At 43.6% G+C, this 25,315-nt stretch overlaps 1 protein-coding gene across 17 annotated transcripts in view; it reads left to right on the top strand.

Moving 5' to 3' along the window:
- ARVCF (ARVCF delta catenin family member) overlaps positions 1-25,315 on the top strand; it is a 271,201-nt gene that overhangs the window by 214,324 nt on the left and 31,562 nt on the right. For 14 of the 17 annotated variants that reach the window (XM_054082701.1, XM_054082700.1, XM_054082710.1 and 11 more), the window contains 3 exons: positions 861-1,032; positions 3,259-3,276; positions 7,579-7,650. In XM_054082701.1, coding sequence (XP_053938676.1) covers positions 861-1,032; positions 3,259-3,276; positions 7,579-7,650 — 262 coding nt within the window. The remainder of the gene's footprint in view (positions 1-860; positions 1,033-3,258; positions 3,277-7,578; positions 7,651-25,315) is intronic. The other 3 variants (XM_054082709.1, XM_054082697.1, XM_054082699.1) reach the window with 2 other exon arrangements.

Genomic DNA, 25,315 nt, shown 5'->3' with positions numbered 1-25,315 from the left:
ACACAGTGCCAGCAAAGGAGTTATTTACCATTTTGAAGGTTTTATTCAGCCCCATCTCTAGAAACTGTAGTGCTTAGACTCTAAGATACGTCTTCAGACCTGCAGCCGTCACTGTGGCTTTTTTTAGGTGCAGATTTTGATTAATCTGTGTTTATCATCATCTCATCCTGTGGTGCTTAGAAGTGTGCAAAAAAGAAAGAGCATACTGTTGCTTTATCACACCAGTAGGACTGTAAAGCATTGTTATCTTATTCTTGTTGAGTCCCACCATGTGATGGACTGCGCAAGTGAATTAGTCGGATAATTTTGGCAGTGGATTTTGTAACCACCTGGTGGTTTCCATTGCAACCTACAGCATGATGCTTGTGTCAGATCCTGAAGTGCTATGGATGAACTGTTACTAGGGGACTGCGTATGTTTGCATTGAAATCCTCACAAGGCCTAGATTTTGACCCAGTAAAAATTTAATAAAATCGGCCCCTTGGGGTCTGAAAAGGTTGGAAGAGTGGGAGAGGCTTATATTAAAATTAGGATCCTTACATGATCATTTTCCACTGTGTGTTTGATCTTTTGGTGAATTGTATTCTTTATGTAAGATCAGATGGTATTTTTTTTATTAGGGTTTTCATTTTGAATGGATACTATTTATGAAGCACCTCACTTCTGGAAGATTAAAATAGGTTTTAGAACAAGAACGAACCTTAGTTTAAGGGGTCTTGACTAAATCTTCCTTGAAAGCTACGCTCTTTTCCTGGGGCAAATGGGTTCTTTTTCAATTCCCCCAAACCCTCCACTGTCTAATGTAACGCTTTGCAAATAAGAGGGTGCAATGCTTACAATGACACATTTCTCTGTGACAGTCTGTGGAGAACTGCGTGTGCATCATGCGGAACCTTTCCTATCACGTCCATAAAGAGGTCCCCGGTGCTGATAAGTACCAAGAACTGGATGCCAGTCAGGCTACAAGCACAGGAGGTTCTCAGAAGAAGAAGAAAGACGATGCTGGTTGTTTTGGTGGGAAAAAAGCTAAAGGTACGTGTTGCAGAGAGCTCAGAACTAGCAAATTTTGCAATGTAGGCCTGCTTTTGCAAGTGCATTCATCATACTGGTTTCGAATGACACAGTCTGTGGAGGTTCCTGTTCATAGTGTCGTGGCATGTGTTCATCTCCCTTGTTGCATTGCTTCTGGATCTAGATATTTGGGAATTTTTTTCCATGATTGCTATAGGGTTTCTTTGGCTTTCAAAAGGAGCGTTGCATGAGAGATGACACTACTGTTGGACAAAGGTGGATGTGTTCTGCCTCTCCTCTGCATTGCTGTGTTCTTGCATCTGTCAGATTGATGCTTAGTGCCCTGGCTTGGCGGTAAAGCATGTGTCACGGCCTCTGGGAGCCAGGCCAGCATGTGTTCATCCCTGGGCCTGGCAGGCCAGTCCATACATCTTCCATACCTCCAGTGTCTCATATTTGAAAAAAAACTAAAAGCCTACCCTCCTACTCACAACCAAAACACACAACCTCCCAATTCTGTCACTCTGAGTAATTTAAATTGCAAACATGATATTGTAGCTTTTAATTATCAGTCACTTTTAGACCTGTTCTCTCCTCTGGGCTGTGAGTGTTGCAAATGACTTTCATTACAAGAGAGGATTAATAGTCTCAGTAATGCCCTTTTCCATTGTTCCTTTAGAGACATTCAAATTATTTCAGGTTTTTTTGCTGTTTTTGAGAAATTACTCTTCTAGACTGAATTCAGATATAATTAACTCCGTTTTCTGTCTAGGCTTCATTCTCCTCATTCTTGTGTACTCGCGTCCTGGCTTACTGTTTATGGCCAGGTCTAAGGAAGGTTTGGGTCCTGAAGAGCTGTCATGGAGTTCTTTGAACTTGACAGACTATGCTGCTCATTACTCTTCAGTTGAAGAAGACTGACCTGTACTTGTTATTAAAATTATGTGTTTCCATGTGCGTTAGGGCAAGTGTCCCAGTGTGAGTTTGCTTTTGCAGACTTGTCTGTCACCAATTAGATGCAACCTCTGTTTAAAAAAAGGTACAATAAAAATTGATGGGACTGTCTTAATGACTGAGGGCAAACTGAAGAAAGAATTTTGCCTGCCTGGCCAGCTTCTTATCCCAGTGAGTGACTGCAACTCCAGGGTTGACAGCCTTGGGAAACTCTGAACGTGTGCTCGCTCAAGCCTGGTTCCTGCTACTTGTGGTCTCTTATTTTGCTGCTTGAGAGCATCACAGTCGGTGAAAACATTTTTAGACACAAAAGCTGCAAGATTGCAGTGTGGGAGAAGGGGAGTGCACTGATTGAGAGCTGTCATCCTTCTCTCGATGGCAGTGAAGGGAGCACTCATGGGTGTCCCCCATCAGGTGGCTGTGTCCTCCAGGCCAACCTGCGGGTACCTTCTGAGGCTGTTTGCTCTGAGAGTTTCTCTTCAGCAGCCAAAGAATCTGATCATGTCTTTTGGGGCAAATTGGTCTGGCACAGAGGATGAACCCACAGATCTTGGTGAGCAGTGCAGGTGATCAGTGACAGCCTGGGTTTTACTCTGTGTTCAGCGGGGAATGAGAATTTCCAAAGTACATGTTAATGGTTTTTCCCTCTTTACAGTGCTCTTTTTCACATATGCTATTCTTTAGAGGAAAATCAACTGGTAATAATGCAGAGCTCGCAGCTGGTAGTATGTAGATTAGAAGAAAAGAAGCACAGGCAACTGTTGTGTTTGGAAAAATAAAAACTAAAGTCCATTAATAAATGTGTCTTTAAAGTCATAATGAGAAAATTCCTTTTCCCACTGTTAAATTTGTGAATACCTGGTTCAACCTGCCTTAATTTTCTCAGTCTAGGACTTTGAAATAGACGATTTCTCTCCCTGTCTTGTTCACTTAATCGTGCAGTGTTTCCATGTTTATTTTCTTTTATTTCATGGTCATTAATCATAGCATTTCAAACACTTCTGCAAAGGGCTAGTCACCCTTCTGTCCCCTCAATTCTGTGAGCACCTTTTCATTTAATGAAAAGGGGAAGAAAAAGTCGTTCAGATAAAGACTTTTTTCAGCAGGAACAAAAGGGAGAAAGTGGAATATCTTCTTTTGGTTTGGTTTAATTCATTAAACTTCTGTAGTATTCTTGTAATACTCAGGTTCTGAACCTGTCCTGTGAAATTCTGCCTCTTTGTGACTGTTCCTTTGTATTTTCTTCCTTCCTGTAAATTTTTGTTTTTCTTTTGCTGCTTTTCTGGTAATTAGAGGAGTGGTTCAATCAAGGTGAGTCTTTGCAATACTTCCTTTTCATCATCGTCATAATATGCTTTGTTCAGCTTTTACATGCAAGGCTAAGAGCTGAGCTCAAGGCCTTGTTCAGTCATCTTCACTGTTGCCCCAGTGCATCTTCCTGTCATTTCAGTAGGCATGGAAATCCTCCAGTTGAGTGAGCATTCTCAGTTTGGTCTTCCCACGCTGAGAACAGAAATGACGAGGTTTTATTCATTCCTGGTGTAGATGCATAAGGGAGCTGATTTGCAGCTGGCCTAATAACCCCCTGAGAGAGAGGACACCTAAGTGTGTACGCTGGCTCCCCAGCCCCGCAATGTCAGCGTGCAGCTTTGTGAGCTGGTCTGGGCAGCAGCAACCATGAAGACTGAGCAGCCTGGATGTATCTTCTCAGGGATCCTTGTTTTTTGTCTGCTTGGGCATGCATGGCCTGGGCTGCTGCGTCTTTATTGCTGGCACTCAGACCAGCTAGACGAAGCTGCCCCCAGTAAACATCTCGGGGAATGCACCCTTTAGTTTCTCATTCCAGCACAGTAGATAAAATTGTGCTGGATATACACAAGGGTGGAGCTAAGTTTGCCTCCTCGCTTCTCGGCTGGGAAGTTGTTAGGCTGCAAGTGCCCTGGAGACTTCCAGTGTGTTACTGGGTCTGATTTGGGGGTAAAGTCAGGGTTGTTCTCAGTTTGTGACACTTGCTTCACATCAGTGGGCTCTGGAGGGCTGAGCCAAAGGAGAAATGTTGGATGGGAAAGAATCTAATTGCTCCACCCAACAGTGGTGCTCAATAGTGTCCTCAGACACTGATTTCAGACTGGAGCTGGTGAGCCTGTGGAGGATGGGCACGTTGGCGAGACAGAGCTCAGCCCTTGCTTTGTGTCACTATGCTGCAATCCGGTTCAGTGGGTGTTCCTGAGCACAGTACCAACTGCTGGGAGGGGGGATGAAAAGTTTCTTTTCCTTCGACTTTATTTATGAGCAGAAAAAAGTGTTTGGGAAATAATCTTTCAGTAAAAATGGTCTAGCTGAATAGCTGTTTTGATTATTCAGTAAAGCAAAACGATATTTGAGGGACATCAACAACAACATTAGTGGTTAATACGGCTGAGTCACACCTCAAAATCTGTACTAAGCTTCTGACAGAATGAAAATGCCAAAGGTCATATTTTGGTTGTTTGTTACATAATGAAAAGTAGTGAGAGGTTAAAGGGGAGGAATTTTAATCCCACTGTTTCAGAGACTGTAAATTGCATCTTGCACAAGCAAGTCCCATGTCAGGCAGTTTTCCCAAACTGGAGTGCTGTGCCAATTCCTGCAGCCGGGTCTTGTATTGCAGACCTGTCAGCAGCCCGGTTCAAAGCTGGCTGTCTCTTGGCAAAGTTCGGAGCTGTGCTTCTGATAACGGCCTCGTCTCTCCTCTGGCAAACCTCAGGCTGGAAAACTTGGAGAGCGGGGAAGGCAGAAATTGAAACGTATGAAATCAAGGTCTTAACCACACTGGCAGGAGAAAAGAAGTTCATTTCAGCATCCTCGTGCACTGCCATTGCTGACAGGCTTGGGTGATGGAGGGGTGGTCAGATCTACAGAAGCTGGCAGTAAAGCTGGTTTTCTCGTGACGTCAGGCTAGGGGATGGCTGACAGGTTTGTAATGGGCAAGCTCTTGAAACTGCTGAATTTGCTCACCTTTTTAGAAATTCCAAACCAATTTTTGTGGGTCCTGTGAAAATCAAATGGGAGAAATACCAGTTTGGTCACCTCCTCTCTATAGGAAAGCCCTAGCAGAGATAGGTGCTTTGGGTATTTCTGAACCTGGCCCTTGCTCAATTTGATTAAACAAGTAATTGGTAGGATTGAAATCCCTTTGGTCAGAGATCTGTGTTCTGAATTGCTCCCATTCCTAAACGGCTGGCAGCTTCTGGTCTGAACAGCTGTAGTTTTGCCTGTGGAGTGGGTTAGTTTCTCAGAAGGCTGAGAGACAAAGTAGCAAAGCTTCGTAGAGGACAGCCAGTATTTGCAGTCTGGCCCGGAGATGGAGAGAGAGCAGCTGAGGATCACAGGGCACAGGTGGATTGTGCTGTCTTAATGACAGATGGTTTAGTAAATAGGAAACTGCTTCTGCTTTCCTAGTTTAAAAGATGCAGCAGCCAACACTGATCTCCTGGACAGTCTCTTCCTTAAAACCTTGTGTACAAATACGTACTGCCTGCTAAACAGTGCACTAGAAGGGAGCTCTTACCCCACCATCTCAGTTCTGCAGGGCTAACAGAAGGCCCAAACCCCACCCTTTAAATTGCAGTGAGTACTTCTGAAATGAGCAGTTGTGTTGGATTAGGTCTGGAGCTCTGAGGAAGTGTTCTGAGGTTTGAATTAGCGAATGCCCGAGACATGCAGTTCGGGGTCATGAGGAAAAACGCTTTGTTCTGCTTGTAGATAAGATGGAGTCACATTTATTGGTCTGCCTTAAGTCTGTAATCTTTGCTAAACACTGACTTATTTGCTTCAGTGCTTTTTTTCGTCTCTCTGCCCTGCTTTTTCCTGTTAGTGCTCTAAGGGTCAACAAGAGTTTGCAGCCAGTAACTGAGTTCAGCTGCCACTATGAGATGCAGTGTCCTTTGGTCATGCACAGCATTCTTTCTTTCTAGTATTTGGTTCCCTGAGCAACGTGCTTCTGGTTCTTTCATGGAGCAAGAACTTGATGGAGGACTGCAAAGTGCCACTAATTCCAGCCCCTTCCTTTAGAAAAGAAGACTTTCAAAAGGAGTGGCGTGGTACCTGGCTGCATGACCTTTTAGCAGCTTAGATCAGCTTTTTCATACTCTGTTTAATTAAGCAAATTACTTCAGTTGAACAGAATTTCTAGACGCGTGTTTTGTTTAGCACAGTAGTTGAAGTTGGCTGGTATCCTGTGCTGGCATTTCAGAATGCGTGTAGTATTTCCAGAGAAAGGGAGGGGATGGAATATTAGCTAGAGGGGCTTTTTTCCCTCTTGATGTTATTTCTAAATAATCATATTGGTATTTAAAAGCTCTATTTCTTCTCTGTATAGTACTGCATAAGATTATCCTTTCGTCAAGAGGAGAGGCAGAGCGGCTGGCTGAATTTACTGTGCAGAAACTGTACCGTCTCCCTGCTTTGACAGGGCAGGGGTTGGCCTTGCCCAGTTCCTGACCTATTCCCAGCCAAGAGTCAGACTGATCTCCGCGTTACATTTTCAAGGATGATTTTTCTGTTTGCTTTTAAACATCCTGACTGGTGGAGCTCTCGGCCCTTCCTGTAAACCTCCATTAACAGCCTGGTAGAGTCCCTGGTCAGAAGCCACCTCTGGCAGCTTAAGTTGTGTTGTTCTGGATGCATCACATTGCACCTGCCTGCCCTGCTATTGAGGGAGAGGCACTAAATCACTTGATTTTTTTCCTCCTCAGAATGATTCGGGAAAGCTAAATTGTACATTGCTGTCCTCAGAAGCCATGCGGGTTCTTGCACTTTAAAACATCCCTCTCTGCTCTCAGTGCCTCTCTGATGACAAGGTGCCTGCTTCCCCCCAGCATCCAAGCAGCTCCCCAAGACACTGGTCTCCTTGGGGGAAGAGTAGGGGATGAAAATTGACCCTTCCCTTCGCTGCTGTTTGCATAACCTTGAATTCCCAACCTAACTAAAACTTGAGTCCGGGTTTTGTTCTGCTTTCTCTGAAGGATTGTGTAAATTAAAGCTGATGTAATGGTTTGAAGCTGTCTCTTAGCTGAAGTATGGAATTATTTCCATTAGCTTCTAATAAATAGTCAAAATGGCACTTGACTGATTGAAAGGCAATTCAAGGTTAAGTTGTTGGCTGCTGTCGGTACAGTATGTTAAACCTAGGCCTTCCTGCCTGGAGGCCGCAAAGGTAGCTTGTTTTTGTTTCCCTCCGTTCCATTTCTTCAGCTTCACTTCTGGTGAAAATTCCCCTGTGAAAATAACAGTGAATACTAGGCTCTGAGGGAGGGGCGCAACTTTGCCAAGAAGGGACGTGGCACAGCTCTCCAAGATTTTAAGCACTCTTAAGTCCCATTGAATTGCTAGCGCTAAGCATGTTAGCGGATCAACCTGAAAGTGACACAGATTTTTGTCCCTAAATTGCTCATGCTAAAACCACAGCTGTGCAGCTGGATGGCACGTCAGATAGGCACAAATGTGGGTAATAGTATGTGATTTGTATTCTGAGTCTGTATCTTCTCTCATCTCATAGATGCATATGGCAGTAACTCACCTGTCAGTATGCTGACAGTCTTTTCCATCTGTTGTCTTATCTTTTTTGCACAGGAAAGAAGAATGGAGATTTGGACAGGAATTTTGATACACTTGATTTGCCTAAACGGTCTGAAGCAGCAAAAGGTAATGCTGATGTTTGTGCTCTTGGAAATAACAAGTAGTCTGGGAGCTGGGGGCTTTTAAAAGGACTTGAGACGTGAGCATATTGGGCTGATCTCCTCCTTTTGTGTTCAGTTAATTGAAATAATGGATGTGTCAGTGCTTGTTGTTATCCAGTGTTCAATACTGGGTATAACCAGCTTTTATAGAAAGCTGCTAAATTGGTGAAATCTTGTAGAAGCCCATCGGATATGGTGTTAGGTGATTATCCTAGGTTAGTGTGCTTATCACAAACCTTTTCCCTTGCCTGGCATATCTAGTTCTTCAGTGTTCCAATGAATTGGAGAGTGACGGCAGGGGCTGAATTCAATTCTTTTGGTTTTACTGATAGTCGTCTTCTCCTGAATGCAGTATTTCTCCGTGTTTGTAGTGAGTAGTGCTTGTAGTTTTCCAGAACCGGGAGGTAGACAGAAAAACTCCCTGCGTTGCGCTTTTGTATTTCAGCTCTGGCAGAGGTGAAATCTTTCACAAACAATCCACATCCCCTTCCTGCAAGCATGGTACTCTCTTTAACTGGAGATTAGGAGCTGATTTAGGATCTCATCAGACTTCTTGTAACATTGTTTGGTGTTTTGAGCCTTGCAGAGGTTTTAATCTGAAGTGTGTGCAACGTTACTGCAAAGATTCAGCCATTGTCATGGCAACTGCTGCAGTGCCACCCTGTCAACCCAGCTGTGCAAGGCAAAGTTCTCCCATCCCACCCTGACCCAGAACTACCTAAGGGATCTTCAGAAGGAAAATCCTAAACTCTCCCTGCATCACAGTTTCAGAGAGTATAAAGTGACAGTGTGACTCGGTGGAGAGATCTTTGGACTTGGGATACCTGAATTATGCTATTTTCCTGACCTTGATGGAGTCAACTAATTTGTGCTTCAATTTCCTTACTGTTAACCGAGGGCAGCAACGGAGGCCATATCTAACATGCTTGGAGATGCACTGATAGTCAGTAATGGTGTAATAATTATACAGTGAAGTGCTGCACTCTTACTTAAGTTCATGGACAGTGAAGTACTAACTAATGATATGCAAACTAATCCTAATATATCGATGGGTCTAATTTATTTACAGACACCCTTTACAAGGAGGCTGATGTCTAAACGCTAATTTTTGCTTGGTGCATTATTGTGCAAGTTACCAGTGGACCTCTTAGAAGGTGCAGTGCTGTCCTGTTGGGAGAGCTGCAGGAAACCTAACCAACTACTTTAATGTCAGCAGCTCAGGGCTGGGCACTGATTACATCGCAGAGCAAGGAGACCTCTTGAGCGTGCAGAAGAAGAAAGGAATGCAGAACATAACAAGGGCTTCAGCGCTTTCATTCTTCTCTAATGTGATTGGAATGTGTGTGCCCCTTGTGGGAAAGGATGGAAATCGAGTATTTCTGCAAAGGAATTGGTCTTGCATAACTTTCTTTAAAGTAAGAGGAAAAATCTTCCATGTGGCTCTGTTAGTGGGGGAAGTGATGTGGAGCATCTGATGGGAGATGTATCTGGCGCTCTGAGCTTATGCAGCTAGTCCTCGTGGTCAGTTGCTGGGAACTGCGCACTCTTGAAGAGGTTTTGTTTGATGATTTGGAGAGGTAGCTCCATTTAATCAAAGTAGAATAGATTTTAGTCTGACTGTATATCTCGTGCAATGTTAGGCCAGAAGATTAATTCCATAGCATTTTGAAGGAAGCCCTTTGACATGGAAAAAGGCAGAAGGAACAATTCACTTGTGTGCTAAGAATGAAAAATGAATGCAATGATGCATTTTTGCTCACTTTTTTGTCAGTAGTTTCCTGCCAAGCATCTAGTTTGCATGAGTGTTCCCGCATTTTAAAAGTTCTAACAAGATTGCTAGGATTTTGAATAGTTCAGTAAGATAAGAAAAATAAAATTGCAGTTTTAAAACCCTTAAAAGCTCTGCTTAGATCTGTGCCATGGAGTATAATTGGCTCTGAGATGAGCTTTCAGCTAAAGCCAAACCTCGTTACTAAGATTGAAAAATCATGCAAGTTTTAATGATCAAAAGCACTCAGTTTGAGTGACACAGCGAAGTGCTATTTCAAAAATCAACAATTATAGATTAATCTCATTCATGTATTATTAAAACCATGTTAAAGTGAGTTTTCAGCTGGAATCTTTGTGGGCAAATGAAACTGCAGTAATAAGATTTGTTCGTGCAATGCAGCAATTGAACATTGTGGCAGTTAACAAATATTGTGATGCAGTGTTAAGTTTCTTATAATCTTACAGTCAACAACCATGGTGCTTATCTGGTGGACCTAAAGGTGGGATTTCCAGAGCTCCACATCATGATTTCCCTATAAAATAAGAATTCTTATGCATGATCACTGCGCTTCGTTGATACTGTGCTTATGGTTGCTTGAAAAAACGGCAAGCTTGAAGCAGTAACTACCTCAGACCTATGTTCTGTAATTCCTGGAAACTTTGGTCTCCAAATTACTTAAATTGCAAGAATCTCTGCCTGTCCTGTAGCTGACCGTCATGAAATGATAAAGTTCTGTAGTTTCTAGTTCTGGGGGCGGGGGCAGGTTTGTGTTGGGGCGGGGGAGAGGGTTTCTGTCTTTGTTCAACACAGCTTAGGAGCATGTTTGTATCGTGAACTGTCCAGAGGGTCTCGTCAGTTATTACCTAGGAATTTGTTTGTTCTAGACAAGAATGAATGAATGAAGGCAATTCTTTTTTTCCAAGTGATGGACTAGAGGCTCCTTTTCTTCTTGCTTTTGTTTTTTTAATGGAAATCAAGTTTTGCTGCAGCACAGCATTTGAGCAGCCCTGAAACTATTTCTAAGTCTTTAATAATTTTATGTGCTAGGCGTTCTGGCAGAGGAAAGCTTCCAGTTCAGGGTTATTATCCATGGTAAACTGGATAATGTCAGACAGAACTTGCATGCTTTCAGAAGCCGTCTCATCTGATATTAATAAATATATATGCTCTGGCAGTGTCCAGAGAACTGCTGTCCTCATGAGGAATGATTGTGGAGAGAAGCTTCTTGTTCTCACGTTGTTGAAAGGAGAATTTTTTTTTTCTTTCTGACAGTTGGAGACAAAGAGGGAGGATAAATTTTTTGGGTAGTGATGAGAGCTTGCATAGTATATATGAGATGGGGACAGCATTGATGGGAAATTATGAATGCTGTCCTGGGGACCTTGCTAAATTTAGTACTTAAAAAAAAATCCTGCTTCTGTGAGGGGGAACAAGAAAGTCCTGCAGAAATCCCTTCCCCAAATGAAGTAGGTCACTGATAGTGGTGTTGGCTGTCTCCTCTGCAGCGTCCTCTCTTCTGCCCTACCACAGTGCGAGTGGTGATTTCTCCTGGGTGCACATTAAATCCATAGCACAGTGCAATTCCTTTGCTTTGTTCGCAGAGTCCTGATTTCTGAGCAGGAACAGTGACAGGAGCTCGTGCATTGCGGGGAAGATCAGGATTAATCATATCTGCGCTGGAGAACAGCGTCTCCAGTGGCAGACTGTGCAATAAGGTTTTCTGAAAAGAATCAGTATTGATATATGTCAGCCCTCTGAAGATGTTATAAAGGTTGTAATGTTTAATGCTCTTGATGTGGCAGTGTTGGATTGTCTGCCTCTCTTCAGCAGTGCTGGAGCATGGGAGGAGGAAGTCCAGAGAGCAAAACAGCTTTTTATGTGGAATCAGCAGGTTATTCCTAATAAAATCCAAACCTCTGTGCTATTTGGTTTAAGCAAATCTCATCGCTTCTTGTTTGTATGCACGTACAGGCAGTGGCATAAAAGTAGATGCTTTGAGGTGGTTTGGGTGTTGAAGTTCAGCTAGGGTGTCAGTTTCTCATTAGGTAGTGGAAGGTTTTCAGCTGTAAGGAGACGTGCAGGTGCATTTCAGCCTGGTGGATGAGCTATCTCATTCTCTTTAATTCAGTTATTAAAGTAGTTATTTATTTTTCCATTTTGATTATTTGAGCTTACTTCCATTTTAGTGGGAACACAAGTTTAGCAGAGTTCAGTGAAATCCTGAACTAGCACTAAAACTGCTTTTACTTGAACAAAAGTCTGTTTTGTTGCAGCAGGAACCTCACAGAAGGGCTGAATATATTTTGAGAGCTCAGCTTTGTGTGTAGCCTTACTCTGGTCAGCAGCCTATGAAGGCAGGGAATGAGATTTTGGGTGAGCTTGTCAGCAGGTGAATTTCCTTTCTCCATTATCTGAAATCCTCAGTCACTTTCCATGTAGCCTGATGCCAATGACAGATTTTCTATTCCAGAAGATGAGTGTTTAAATTTACTTATAATAAATCTTTGTGTTAGTGCTCCAGGAAATTAGACTTCCTGGCACTGTCAGGATAATGACTTTAACTTAGTAGATTACAAAAATGCTAGCAATTTGTCTTCAGCTAAAGGCAACATGTAGTGTGGGGAGAGAGACTTCACTGAAGCTTTACTCTGACTCTAGGTTTGTAATTAAGATTAGCTGCTGTTCTCATTTCACTGCTGTTTTAATTTGCTTTCCTAAAATATTTACAAGTTGATTCAAGCACTCACCTGCCCTTTCCAGCTCCTTTCAGTCATTAGTTTTGATTGTCGTATTGTGAATAAGTGAGCAGAACTGATTGATTAATGGTATCAACCACACTTCTCCTGTGCCTGCTAGTCGAAATGGAGGGACTGGAAAGATCTCTGTGAGAGCAAGTAACATGTTCTTCTGTTAACATCTTTTAAAGTATTTCATGCACGTTGTTGAGAAGTCCTATCAGAATTAAGTACCTCTTATTTCTGTTGCTTTACTAAGTAGAGTGTTCATTTGGTCCTACGTGTTTTTCATAATTTACAAAGCAGTGAAAGATTGCTCATCTGTCTTCCAATACTTTGCATCAGATAAAATTTACTACCTTGAATAGAAAAATCCCCATATGGAGCCTGCCCTTGCCAACTTTCTCCAGCCCGGTACCTGTAAATTCTGATTCTTTCACACACACCCCCCCCACCACCACCACCACCTGCAAGGAATTCTGAACAAGCACCTGTGGATTTCTCCTTTCTTGCCCACAAACTCTTTGCATAGTTGACTGTTAATTGTTCTGGAACAATTTTCTTCTATTGTCATAATCTTCTGTGGTTCTTATGTTGAGTCCTTTGTTCAGGGCTGATTGAAACACAGCATTGGGTTGCTTTCTGGGCTACTGGGCTGTGTTCTAGAGGTGGAAATTCCATATTTGTGATCTTTATGAATCTGTTAAATTACATTCTCTAGATCATAAATTGTAGGTTTAGGGCTGAAACTGAAGAGTTTGGAAAAAAACATATGGGGAGATGCAGCTGGAATGTGAATTAGAAGAAAAAGTCTGTAATAGCTTCCTCGTGTTCTTAATGTGACAACTCAAGCAATTCAAACTAACACCCAAGTGTATTATAGAACAACGATTGTTTTCATTTCAAGTAGGCTGGCTTGAGCCTGGAAGAGTTGTAGCCTGTATTGACACATTGTGACCCCTTTGGTGTTTTAATGATGGGTGCATTTCTTGCATGAGTCGGATACAGAGGAGGTTAATGGGTACTCACTTGGTATGGCTTTTAAATGGAGTTCAGAATTCTCTCACCAATGGTTAACTTGATAAAACTTCCTTAAACCACAAAATCATTCCAGTAGGAGTGTTGTTATTTTTACAGAATTATTTTACGGAGTTTACTGGCGACACGAGGTCTCTCTAAACTCTGGATGAGGTGAGCAGTGATGGGCGGTAGTTAACTCATCTGCAGAAATGAGAAGGTGTTTTTCTTTGACTGCTATTGCAGCTGTAGTCCCAGTACATGCTCCAGAGTACCTAGAAGGATACTTACTATAGGCTTGTCCATTATTAGAACTGTTGTGCAGTTCTTGCTTGAGAAGTTTTGTGTATGCCAATAAGGCAGGAGAAGGAATGAGTGGAAGAGTATGCCTCATTTCCCAGGGACAGCTGGCTTTGAAACCTGTGGAATAAACGCTGCTGCATTGTCCCGATATTCCCTGTCACTGGCTGTTCTCAGTTCTTACTGCCACCAGGATCAATGGGTTCTTTCTGGTAGTTTTGTCGCATCCATGCAGGGCTGCTAGACTTCATTGCTAAAGCACAGAATCACAGAATCACCAGGTTGGAAAGGACCCACTGGATCATCGAGTCCAACCGTTCCTAACACTCCCTAAACCGTGTCCCTAAGCACTTCATCCACCCTTCCCTTAAACACCTCCAGGGAAGGCGACTCGACCACCTCCCTGGGCAGCTGTTCCAGTACCCAATGACTCTTTCTGTGAAGAATTTTTTTCTGATATCCAACCTGAACCTCCCCTGGTGGAGCTTCAGGCCATTCCCTCTTGTCCTGTCCTCTGTCACTTGGGAGAAGAGGCCAGCTCTCTCCTCTCCACAACCTCCTTTCAGGTAGTTGTAGAGAGTAATAAGGTCTCCCCTCAGCCTCCTCTTCTCCAGGCTAAACAACCCCAGCTCTCTCAGCTGCTCCTTGTAAGACTTGTTCTCCAGCCCCTTCACCAGCTTCATTGCTCTTCTCTGGACACACTCCAGAGCCTCAACATCCTTCTTGTGGTGAGGGGTCCAGAACTGAACACAGTATTCGAGGTGCAGTCTCCCCAGTGCCGAGTACAGAGGGAGAATAACCTCCCTGGACCTGCTGGTGACCCTATTCCTGATCCAAGCCAAGATTCCATTGGCCTTCTTGGCCACCTGGGCATACTGCTGGCTCATGTTCAGTTGGCTGTCAACCAGTACCCCCAGGTCTTTCTCTTCCGTGCAGCTCTCCAGCCATTCTTCCCCCAGTCTGTAGCGCTGCATAGGGTTGTTGTGCCCCAAGTGCAGGACCCGGCATTTGGCCTTGTTAAACCTCATCCCATTGGTCTTGGCCCAGCAGTCCAGCCTGTTCAGATCCCTTTGCAGAGCCTCCCTACCCTCCAGCAGATCCACACTTCCTCCCAGCTTAGTGTCATCTGCAAACTTGCTGAGGGTGCACTCAATGCCTTCATCCAGGTCATTGATAAAGACGTTGAACAGGGCTGGACCCAGTACTGAGCCCTGAGGAACTCCACTTGTAACTGGCCTCCAGCTGGAGTTAACTCCATTGACCACCACTCTCTGGGCCATCCAACCAGTTTTCAACCCAGGAGAGTGTGCGCCTGTCCAGGCCAGAGGCTGACAGTTTCTGAAGCAGAATGCTGTGAGAAACTGTGTCAAAGGCTTTACTGAAGTCCAAGAAGACCACATCCACAGCCTTTCCCCCATCCAGTAGTCGAGTGATTTTGTCATAGAAGGTGATCAGGTTAGTTTGGCAAGATCTGCCCTTTGTAAACCCATGTTGACTGGGCCTGATCACCCGGTTCTCTTGCATGTGCTTCATGATAGCACTCAAGATCACCTGTTCCATGACTTTCCCTGGCACTGAGGTGAGACTGACAGGCCTGTAGTTCCCCGGATCCTCTCTGCAACCCTTCTTGTAGATGGGCACAACATCAGCCAGCCTCCAGTCTAGTGGAACTTCCCCAGTCAGCCAGGACCGCTGGAAGATGATGGAAAGGGGTTTGGAAAGGACATGTGGGTGTCTAGCTGGGCAAGCAAGTCTCTAACCGCCTCCTCTTGGATCATGGGAGCCTCATTCTGCTCCTCTAACTCTTGGGTTTGTAAACAGAAGGAACAACTTTATTTGCTATTAAAGACTGAGGCGAAGAAGGCATTAAGTACCTCAGCCTTGTCCTTATCCCCTGTCACTGTTGTTCCTTCTGCATCCAATAGGGACTGGATATTCTCCCTCGTCCTCCTTTTCCTGTTAATGTATTTGTAGAAAGACTTTTTGTTATCTTTCACAGACTTAGCGAGTTTTATTTCTAGTTGGGCCTTGGCCCTCCTGATTTTTTTCCCTGCACGATCTCACTTCCTCCCTGTAGTCCACCCAAGATGCCTGTCCTTTCCTCCAAAGCACATAGAGCTTCTTCTTATTATTGATGCATCTTGAGATCTCCCTGCTCCACCAAGCTGGCTTTTCTCCCCGATGGCTCCTTTTCCGGAACATAGGGATGGCCTGCTCTTGAGCTGCTAGGATTTCATTTTTCAAGAGCGCCCAACCCTCGTGGGCTCCCTTGCCCTGAAGGACTGTTTCCCACGGGACTTTGCTAATCAACCTTCTGAACAGGCCAAAGTCTGCCCTCTGGAAGTTTAACGTGATAGTTTTGTTAGTCCCCTTCTTTATCCCACCTAGAACTGAAAACCCTATCATCTCATGATCGCTTAATCCCAGGCATCCTCCAACTGTCAAATTCCCAACAAGACCTTCTCTATTCGCAAACAGCAGGTCTAGGAAGGCACCCTCCCTTGTTGGTTCGCTAACCAGTTGTGCAAGGAAGTTGTCTTCCATGCACTCCAGGAATCTCCTAGACTGTTTCCTTTCTGCTGTATTGTACTCCCAGCAGACATCCGGAAAATTAAAGTCTCCCACAAGGACAAGAGGCAGAGATTTAGAGACTGTCCCCAGCTGTTTATAGAAGAGCTCATCAGTTGCTTTTTCTTGGCTGGGTGGTCTGTAACAGACTCCTATCACAAAGTCCGCCTTCTTGTAGGCTCCTCTGATTTTAACCCATAGGCATTCGGTCCCATCCTCACCGTAATCCAATTCAAGAGTATCAAAACACTCTTTAACATAGAGGGCTACCCCGCCTCCTTTCCTACCCTTCCTGTCCCACCTGAAGAGTTTATATCCCAGCATAGCTGTAGACCAGTTATGTGAGTCATCCCACCACGTTTCCGTGATGGCAATGACATCGTAGTCACCTTGCCCTACAACAGCTTCCAGCTCATCCTTCTTATTGCCCATGCTGCGTGCATTGGTGTAAATGCACTTCAGCTGGGCTGATGAACCTTCAGCCCTCGTAAAGGGAAGAGAGTTTATTCTCGATTGACTGGTCCTTGGAATAACTAATTCCACAGACCCAGTTTCATCCTTACTGTCCCCACTTGTACTCGCCCTCACTTGCCTTGTTGTGGTGTACTGGTGGTCCTCTCCAGCACACCATTTCTCAGCCGCCGGTGTCCCACTTCCAGGCTCATTCCCAACTAGCCTGGTCTCCTCCCCTTCCCCCTTCACATCTAGTTTAAAGCTCTATTTAAGAGCCTAACTAGATTTTTAGAGATAACTTTAGTCCCCCTTGGAGACAAGCATGACCCATCCCTAGTAAGAAAACCTGGGAGTGGGTGGGTCACCCCACGATCAAAGAAGCCAAAGCCTCTCTCCTCACACCAGGCTCGGAGCCAGGCATTAATCATCTGTATGTTCCTGACCTCCTGTTCCATATTCCTTAGTATTGGGATAGAGCTAAACACCACTTGTGCTCCAGAGCCCTCCATCATCCTCCCTAAAGCCCTGAAGTCCCTTTTGATGGCTTTCAGCTTTCTGCGCTGTAAGTCATCATTGCCTATTTGAAATATTAACAGGGGATAGTAATCCATTTCCTTCACCAAGGAAGGGAGTTTTCCATTGATATCCCTCACTGATGCCCCTGGCAAGCAGCAGACCTCCCTGTGGAGCGGGTCCGGTCTGCAGATGGGTCCCTCCACTCCTTTTTGAAGGGAATCCCCTAAGACGATCACTCTCCTGTTTTTCTTGACAGAGGATGTTTTTAGGGCCCTCTGAGGATGCTGGAGCCTAGGGAATGTTTCTAGGCTGTGGGGACCATCTTCTTCTTCCTGGGGAATAGGTTCCTCCTGCAGCGCTTCATAGCAGTCATAAAACAGTCCTGGTAGTTAGTGATTCACAGTGTTGCCTTGTGATAAACTCACTTTGCTGCACAGATGTTGCATAAAATAAATCATTAGCACATTTCTTAACGGTTGTTCCTTCCGTGTCGCTTTGGTGCGGGCAGTAAACCTTGAACAGCTTGGCCTTTGAAGGATGTTGTCCATGGAATGACCTCCGTTTCCTCCTACGTAACTCAGTGGCATAAGGTTTAAAAACAAAACCAGCTCCAGACGATTCTTAAGAGGTGTTGAACTAGCTGAGCGTTTAAAGCTCAGACAGCTTGTTTTGCCCACAGGTACCCCTTGTGAGAGGTTGTCGTGCAATGTGTTAAACAGCAGCAGCTAGACAAAATCTTCTGGGCTTTTATCTTGTTGTGTGCTGCTTCAACAGGACTTCGGCAAACGTGTGAAGGGCACAGTTGTGATTTTGTATAGCGTTATATTGCTAAAATCTGGATTTAATAAAACAAAGTGCTCTGTTTAGGAGTCAGCGAATCTTTGTAAGAGGGAGGTGAGTTACATCACTGAGAGTCCAAGGTTCTCTTAGGGTCTCCTTGTTTTGTTATGCTACTATTCACTTGTAGGCCGAACATGGTTTTCTTCAGGTGCTATATCCTTTTATCTCTCTTGATGTACAGGTAACTTATGTTTGTAGTTCAGCAGTTACCTACGTATGTTGGTGTTTGTCAGTCACTAAGTACAGTTGTTATCTACCGATGTATGCATGCGTCGTCTTGGGACTGGCGTTGTGTTGAGGTAGAAAATGCTTGTCTGCCTTGTCTGTGGCTTTACTGTCATCACTGGTGGGTCTAAGCACTTGCATGCATCTAGGCGTTTAATATTGTATATTTATGGTAGTTATTTTTGCAGGAATATTCAATTATCAGTAAGGACTCGCAGTTCAGTGTTGCCTTTTTCAAGTCTGTATGCCCTTTCTAAATTCTGCCACTAATTCTTATCACTTGATAGTACGATCCTCTCCTACAGCACCTCACTTGAGAGACTGAGAGGAAACAAATAGTTCTATAGGAGAAATTGTAATGGTATGACTGAAACCCTACCCAGTAGCTGTGGACAGTAATGCTGCTGAGAAACCCACAGCCCTGTGGTGTGAGGTTTAGTTATTCCTCTGAATCATGTGAGAGGAATTTGAGACCGTTATGGGACCAGCTTTTACTCTGGTGTTATCTGTCTGCTCAGGAATGTGAAGAATAGTTTTGGCTTTGTGTTCTTGTAATTGCTACCATGTTTATCAAATTGGTCCACACTCACTTCTGAGAGTGCCTCAACATCTGTGGAGACATCCAGGCAAGAAGTCCATTTAGAGGTGAGACAGGCTGGATTCCTGGCAGAAGTGAAATGGTATCTGTGGAACAGAGAAGCTCTTGCAGCTGTAGCAAGGGGAAGCAGAGTGTTTGTGTGATCCTGTCCTATAAATTGCTCAGTTAAGGGAGATTTACTTTTGTGTCAGGAAGATTTGAGTAAGGAACTTGAAGGGTTCTGCTGTATAGAAGGGATATATAACCAATACCAACTGAAGAAATTTCAACTGTGATAGTTATATGCCTCAACACCTCCCCACCCCCAATGTGGACAGTCGTAGTGTGATCATCTCTTTCAGTTATGTAGCTTTGAAGTTTTAGATTATGTAGCTTTGAAGTTTAAGCTGAGGGGGCAGTGGAAAACAACTGCTGGGACGGGGAGGCAGGAGAAGCTACTGTAGTGATGTGAGAATTGCATTCAGCTCTATATTTATACAGGGTTGAGAATGTGAAGCTTTTTGCAAAGTTCTAAGGGTGCTCTTCTTGCCAGTAACTTCTTGGCTCTGTTGCATTTGGTTTGCCTGTAAAGCTCCTCCTTTTCCCTCTGTTTTCTAGCTCTGTCTTAAGAGCTAGAGGTCAGATAAGGTGAGTTAGGAAAACAGCTTTCTTCCTGAATTCTTTGTCTCCTCCTCCTGAATGAGAAAAATCTGGCTTGCCTCTAAGGTACTTTGGTTATCGTGGAAATAGCAAACGAACGTCCACAACTATTCCTCCCCTTTTGTCCTTGTCTTGCATCCTTGAATGTTCAGTCTTCCTCAGTGTGTGGGAGAGGAAAAGCTAGCAACTGAAGATGAGATTCTCCCTTTCCACCTTTAGGTCCTTTCACCCCTGGTTCTCATGGGACTACAAAGTAACTGCCATAGTCAGCTTCCTGCTCCTTCTTGCCTGAGGCGGAAACCCAAGAATATAGATCTACTGTAAAAACTAGGAGTATCTTCAAAAGATGAGAATCCCAGGTGGTAAATTCCCTTTCCAGCCCGATGTGAATTTGTGGCCATGTTATAAATGCACAGAAAACTAGGCTTATGCACATGGTTATAATATCTTAAACTAGAGAAGCCGATATATACTTGCATATATAAAGTAACCTATGAAAAACTAAACAGCAGGAGCTCCACTCAAGTACGTGGTAATTACAGCAGCTACTAAGGAGAGGGAGTGATCTGGAGCTTCAGCAAAAGGCAGAGCTGGAAGCCAGAAAGTCTCGTTTTCACATTCCAGCCTTGCTACTGCCTTGCTGAGTGACCTCAGGTAAGGTAATTGCATTCAGATGCTGGGGCTACAGTGAGCTCTTGTCTGCTACTTCCTTTGCCTTCACAAGAGTGATCACTAGTATTTTCACTGCTGCTGTGGTGACCAGTAAAATTCTGCCATAGTATTGTGTATCGTGACAGTTGCTAGTACCACAGTGACAGAAAACTTAAATAAAAACATAATTTCTGTTGAAGATGGATAGTAGTGTCTTGCCCCAGTGGGATGTTGTGTGAATGGACCGAGGAGTTCATCTTGTTCATGTTTTCATTTTCAGAGTGTCTAATACTATTACTTGCTTTGTATTCTTGCTCTGCATATTACGCTTCCCGTGTATTTTTATGGAGAAGTTCAACAGTATTATTTATGATGCCCTGTATAGGTAGGTATATGCAGAAAACAATGCATAACTAGAGACTTTAGTAAGGTTTACAACTCAGCTACAATATTTACCTTAGTTATAGCAGCGTGTATTCTCTGGCAATGCAGGATCTTAGCCCTTCAGCTGCTGATTGAATTTTCGTGTCCTTTATGCTTAGCTACCATTTCTGATGATAAAATAGTTAATGTTGGTAAGTGAGAGCTGTCAGTCATATTTTTTCCTTTTCACAGCCTTCCCTTGTACTCTTCCCTCCAGCTAAGGATGGTTAATGCTCCTCTTTCCCCACCCGTTGGTTTGCGTACGTGTATATGTTTCTGCATGTCTCATTTAGCATTCCTATTCTACAAGCATTTCTAATTGTTACTCTAAAATAGAATGCTTGTTATTACAGAGCATAGCTCATTATACAGATGCTGCTCGAGGACTGTTTATAAAATGAGAATGTGCCAAGAAAGTCTGCCAGGAGTAAAAACAGGAGTTGGGGAGGTACTTATCCCACAGAACTGTAACTGCCTTAGTTGAGACTTACTCACTGCAGTCTCCCTCACTCCCTCCCTTCCTCCGTTCGTCACTGTTGCATTATGTTAAATTTCTGCGTTGCCACTTACTCAGTTTTAGTTGAGAAACAACAACAATGAAAGCTCAGGCTTTTTCCCCCTCTTCTACATCAAAAAATGAGACAATCACTTTGAAGAGGGGTGGGAATCAGAAAGTTGTCCTGGTTGGTTGGCCAGTATTACCATGAAGCTCAAGGAAGAGGAACCCTGCTTCTGTTGGAATTTAGAGATGAAATTTCATGTCAAAATCAATTACAAAAAACATTGTTGCGCAGTTACAGTTGTCTCTAGTGTCCATCAAAAGTACCGCAGCCAAGTTCTGCTGACGAAGCTACTTGACAAGTCAAGAGAACAGCAGGAAGTTTCAGTACAGCTCAGGCAGAAAAATGGTGAAATGTTGATGTAAATCCCTTGCCAGATTTCCAGAAATAGCATGTGCATAAGTAAAGGAAATAGTTATAGCTCCATGTGAGTGTTGCTAAGGCTGTGCCTTTAGGAGTAATAGGAATGTGGGTAGCTCTCCTAGAGGCTGATGCGAGTCAGATGCTTTCAAAACTCAGTGCTAGGCTGACATCTCTCGAATCCTCCTTAAAGCGTTGACCTTGGATACTCTGGCTGTCCTGTCTGGTATTTCTTTGCCCACAAAAAAAATGCAGGCTAATGCCCTGTAAGCAAGCACTGGTTCCCCAGAGAGGTTTTGAAGGATTCCCTGTCATTGAAGGGTTTCAAGGCTTGACTAGACAAAGCCATAAACAACTGGGTCTAAATTCAGGATTGAGCCTGCTTTGAGCAGAAACCTGGCTAGGTGACCTCCCACGCTCTCTTTCAACTTGATGATTCTATGTGACTCTTGTTAACGGATTACAAAGTCAGCCCAAAAAACTCTGTCTGCAAAAGAACAGCACTTATTTTTAGGGACAAGATTTTTCCTAAACAACTCAATCCTTAATTGACAGCTGCCTAAATGACTCAGATGGGAAGAAGAATGAGAGAGCCCGTTTGCTCCTTTCCTGAGAAAGGAGCACATATGCAGAACGCATATTAATTGGTAGATCTCGGGCTGATTAGTTTGGCTTTTTTTTATTAACTCCCCCCCTGCTTCCAGGTATTGCTTTTTAAAAAAAAAAAAAAAAAAACACAACAACTCATTTTTTTGCTTTCTCTGGTGCCAGCACAGTAAACCAGGGGGTCCTCACAACACTGTTAATCAATCTCTGAGGGTGTGCTTGCAGCAGCTAGTGATGGGGAGAGAAAGGGGAATAAAAATGAGATAGCTGTGTGGTTCTGAACTAATTGCAAATTGAGGTACTAGAGATCGGGCAAGGAGGCAAGATGGGAGGTACGTGCAGTAAGGTGTCTAGCTTTTTTCTACTTCTGCTTGAACAATATTTATTAACGTTAATGGAGAGCTTTAATCACAGAGTTAATCGGAAAATTAAAATAAACTGGAATGTCAAATAACCAGTGCTTTCTAAATTGCAGAAGTCACTGATGCTCATTAGTCAGACTGAAGCTGCAGTTGTGTTTTGCTGACGGGGAAATAAAGAGAATCAAAAAAATTAAAAATTCTGTTTTTCTCAGCATTAATTTCTAGTGCGTTTACCTACACAGCTGCTGTAGCCCTATTATCTGACTCATTACTTTGTAAACCACTCTGAGATATCTTGAATGTGGAAGCTGCTAGATAAAGCCATATTTATTTCTATAACTCTGAGTGCTCTGCACAGCCTTAAAAGCTCCCCCCTTCTGCAACCTGACAGAGGAATGATATGACTTAATGTGCCATACACCTCTGACTGTGGATTGAAGAAAAATGACCTTGAACTGAGAGGCAGGCATTTTACATTGTAAAGCAGACACTTAAATTTACCTGTCAGCCGGGGGTGGGGGGGGGAATCTTACCTCTGCATGGTTTAGAAAGCAATGTCAATCCAACTGTTCATTGCTCTGAACCCGCTGAGAGCTTGATTGCTGACATAGGGTTTTCAGGTGATCAGTGTGAGTGTTGATCAGTATGTGGTAGAAAGGAGAGTAGTTTTATTTCAGCCTCTCAGACCATTGGTTTCAGCCTTGAATTTTCTGTCTTGGTCATAGGGGAAACTGGAAGTCTGTAATAGCAAGGACAGTTTTCTATCTGCTTAGGAATAGACCGTAATTCGGGTGTATCTGGGATATGTGAATAGCAGCCCCTCATCTCCTGTCCAGTTCAGTCATGTTTTGCATGCCTTGCAGTCTCCTTACTTTACTGAATATATTCTTGCTTTTGTAAGAGACATTTAGACCAAGTTCCTGTTCTGTTTTTTTACCAGTAGCCTCAGTAAAGCGTAAGTACCTGACACACTGTGACAGTCTGTGTGAACAGGCCATGTCTAGAGAGGTAAGACAGAAAGAGTGGAGAGAAAGGGGGGGCAGGAACTGCTGAGGGGAGTTGGACGTTTACACAGCATTTCAGTGGCAGAGCTGCGAATAGAGCTGAGGTTTCCTGATTCCTAATGCAATTATCTTTCTTGCTGGCTCATGGCTAATGAACCAGGTAGCAAGCCCACCTCCATTTGGAAATGTCAGTTCTTGTCCTTCTTACAGAAAGCCAGGAAGAATATTTAATCTAAGGAGTTTTGGCTTGAGACCTCTAAAATCAAAACCAGCACATCTGTAATCATGATTGAGCGTATAATTGCATCTTGTCCTGCTGCGAGCTTGAAAATGATGAGCAAGAAAACCATCTCCAAAGACGCTGAACATGTGAGAGGACAGGAATAAGATCTAGAGAAAGGATATGCCTTAACTGAAGTGTTCCCAGTGACCTTAAACACTTTGGGAATTGAGAGCCTGTGTTCCTTGCAAAAGCAGGTTTCCCAATGCCCTTTTGGGGATGCTGTCCACATTGACTGATAAAAGGTGCTAGCGATTGCTAGGAGCACAACAGGCAATTTGTAGATGTGTAAGAGGAGAGGTGGGAAATGTCAAGGTTGACTGAGACATTCGTCGTGTTGCAGTGTTTGGGATTTCTCAAGGAATAAGAAAGTGTGGAGCGCGAGACCTAGGGCCATTTATTGCATTGCATGAACACTGCTTCCAGGAGTGAATTTCCCTTCAGGTTAATGCTAGTGTCTAAAGCTTAAGAGCTGATAAAGGCACGCATGACCTGGATTTGGGCAGTTCCACAAGGTTTTGGTTAGTGGTTAAATCCTAACAAGCAGTTCCATTCCAGATCCTATGTCCCCGTTTGCTGAAAGCCGTGCTGAGATTAAACCCATTGAAATTAAACTGTATTGGCAGTTTTCTGTGTGCCTGGATCCCAGCTTCCCTGAAACACTCCGAATTTGGGGCTGCTCCCCTCACTGCAGGCTGTTTCTAGATCCAGCTATGAACTCAGGTTGCCCATGAGAAGCCATCGGGGCTTTCATAGCCCTGCTATGCATGTATGAATTAGAAATGAGTAGAGGTTATAATATGATGGAAATTTCAGTACTCTTCAGAAGTATCTCCCTTTATTTACGCTTATGCTGACCTTTTCAGAGTTTTCTATAGGCATGAAGGAACTCCATGGTAAATGTCAGTTTCTGCTTAGAATCTTTTACATGGATAGTTTTAAGCTTAATTCTTAATTGCATAATATTACCATAAGAAAGCTGCATTGAAATTGAAAACTCTCCTAAACAAAGTGGCTGCTGGGCTAGGGCTCTTTTTACCATTTTGACGGTGATGAAGTGGTTTCAAAGGAGCTGTCAGAATTGCTTTGAGGTGGTGTCTACTGTGGCTTTGTTGTAAAATTTCTCATATGATTTTCTGGTCGTTTGTGACTGCCTGTAGGATGGTAAAGATGAGGCCAGGCTGCAGCTGGATGCTGTGTAATGTTACCCTGTTGCCTCTTCAGATATATCTCTGTGTTTCCTCTGTTCATTTTAACTGTCTTACTCATTGCTCTGAGCTGGGGCCCCAAGCTTTTTTTTTTTCCTTTTTTTTTTTTTTTTTAGATCACCTCATCTTACATCACATTTTGGTCCAAATTTAAACAAGATCCACATTTCCATGGAACCTTGAATTAGACAGACAAAGCTGGTGTTGTATCAATTCTGTCTGATTGTCTCATACTTGGGCAGAGGAGCAGCAGCATCTTCTCCTGCCTCTCACCATATGTAGCCCCTGCCTGGATATGATGCTTCGAGGATGAGTGGAAAATGTTCTTGAAGGCATTAAGGTTTCTAGCTTATGCTGAAATCTATGAGAATTAAGTTCCCAAATACTGTATCTTGAAAACCTGGGCTGCAGAGTTGAAGAAAACCTGCTGTTCGTGCTGCTTCCACTCTGGCCTGACATTTATTTGACGTTGGAAACATCAAATTCTTTTTGTTGGATGTTTGGGAGATACTTG

The sequence above is a fragment of the Cuculus canorus genome, chromosome 17 (assembly GCF_017976375.1).
Source record: "Cuculus canorus isolate bCucCan1 chromosome 17, bCucCan1.pri, whole genome shotgun sequence".
Classification (NCBI taxonomy): Eukaryota; Metazoa; Chordata; class Aves; order Cuculiformes; family Cuculidae; genus Cuculus; species Cuculus canorus.
The sequence above is the reverse complement of the archived record's forward strand: the minus strand, read 5'-3'. Positions and strand labels throughout refer to the sequence as shown.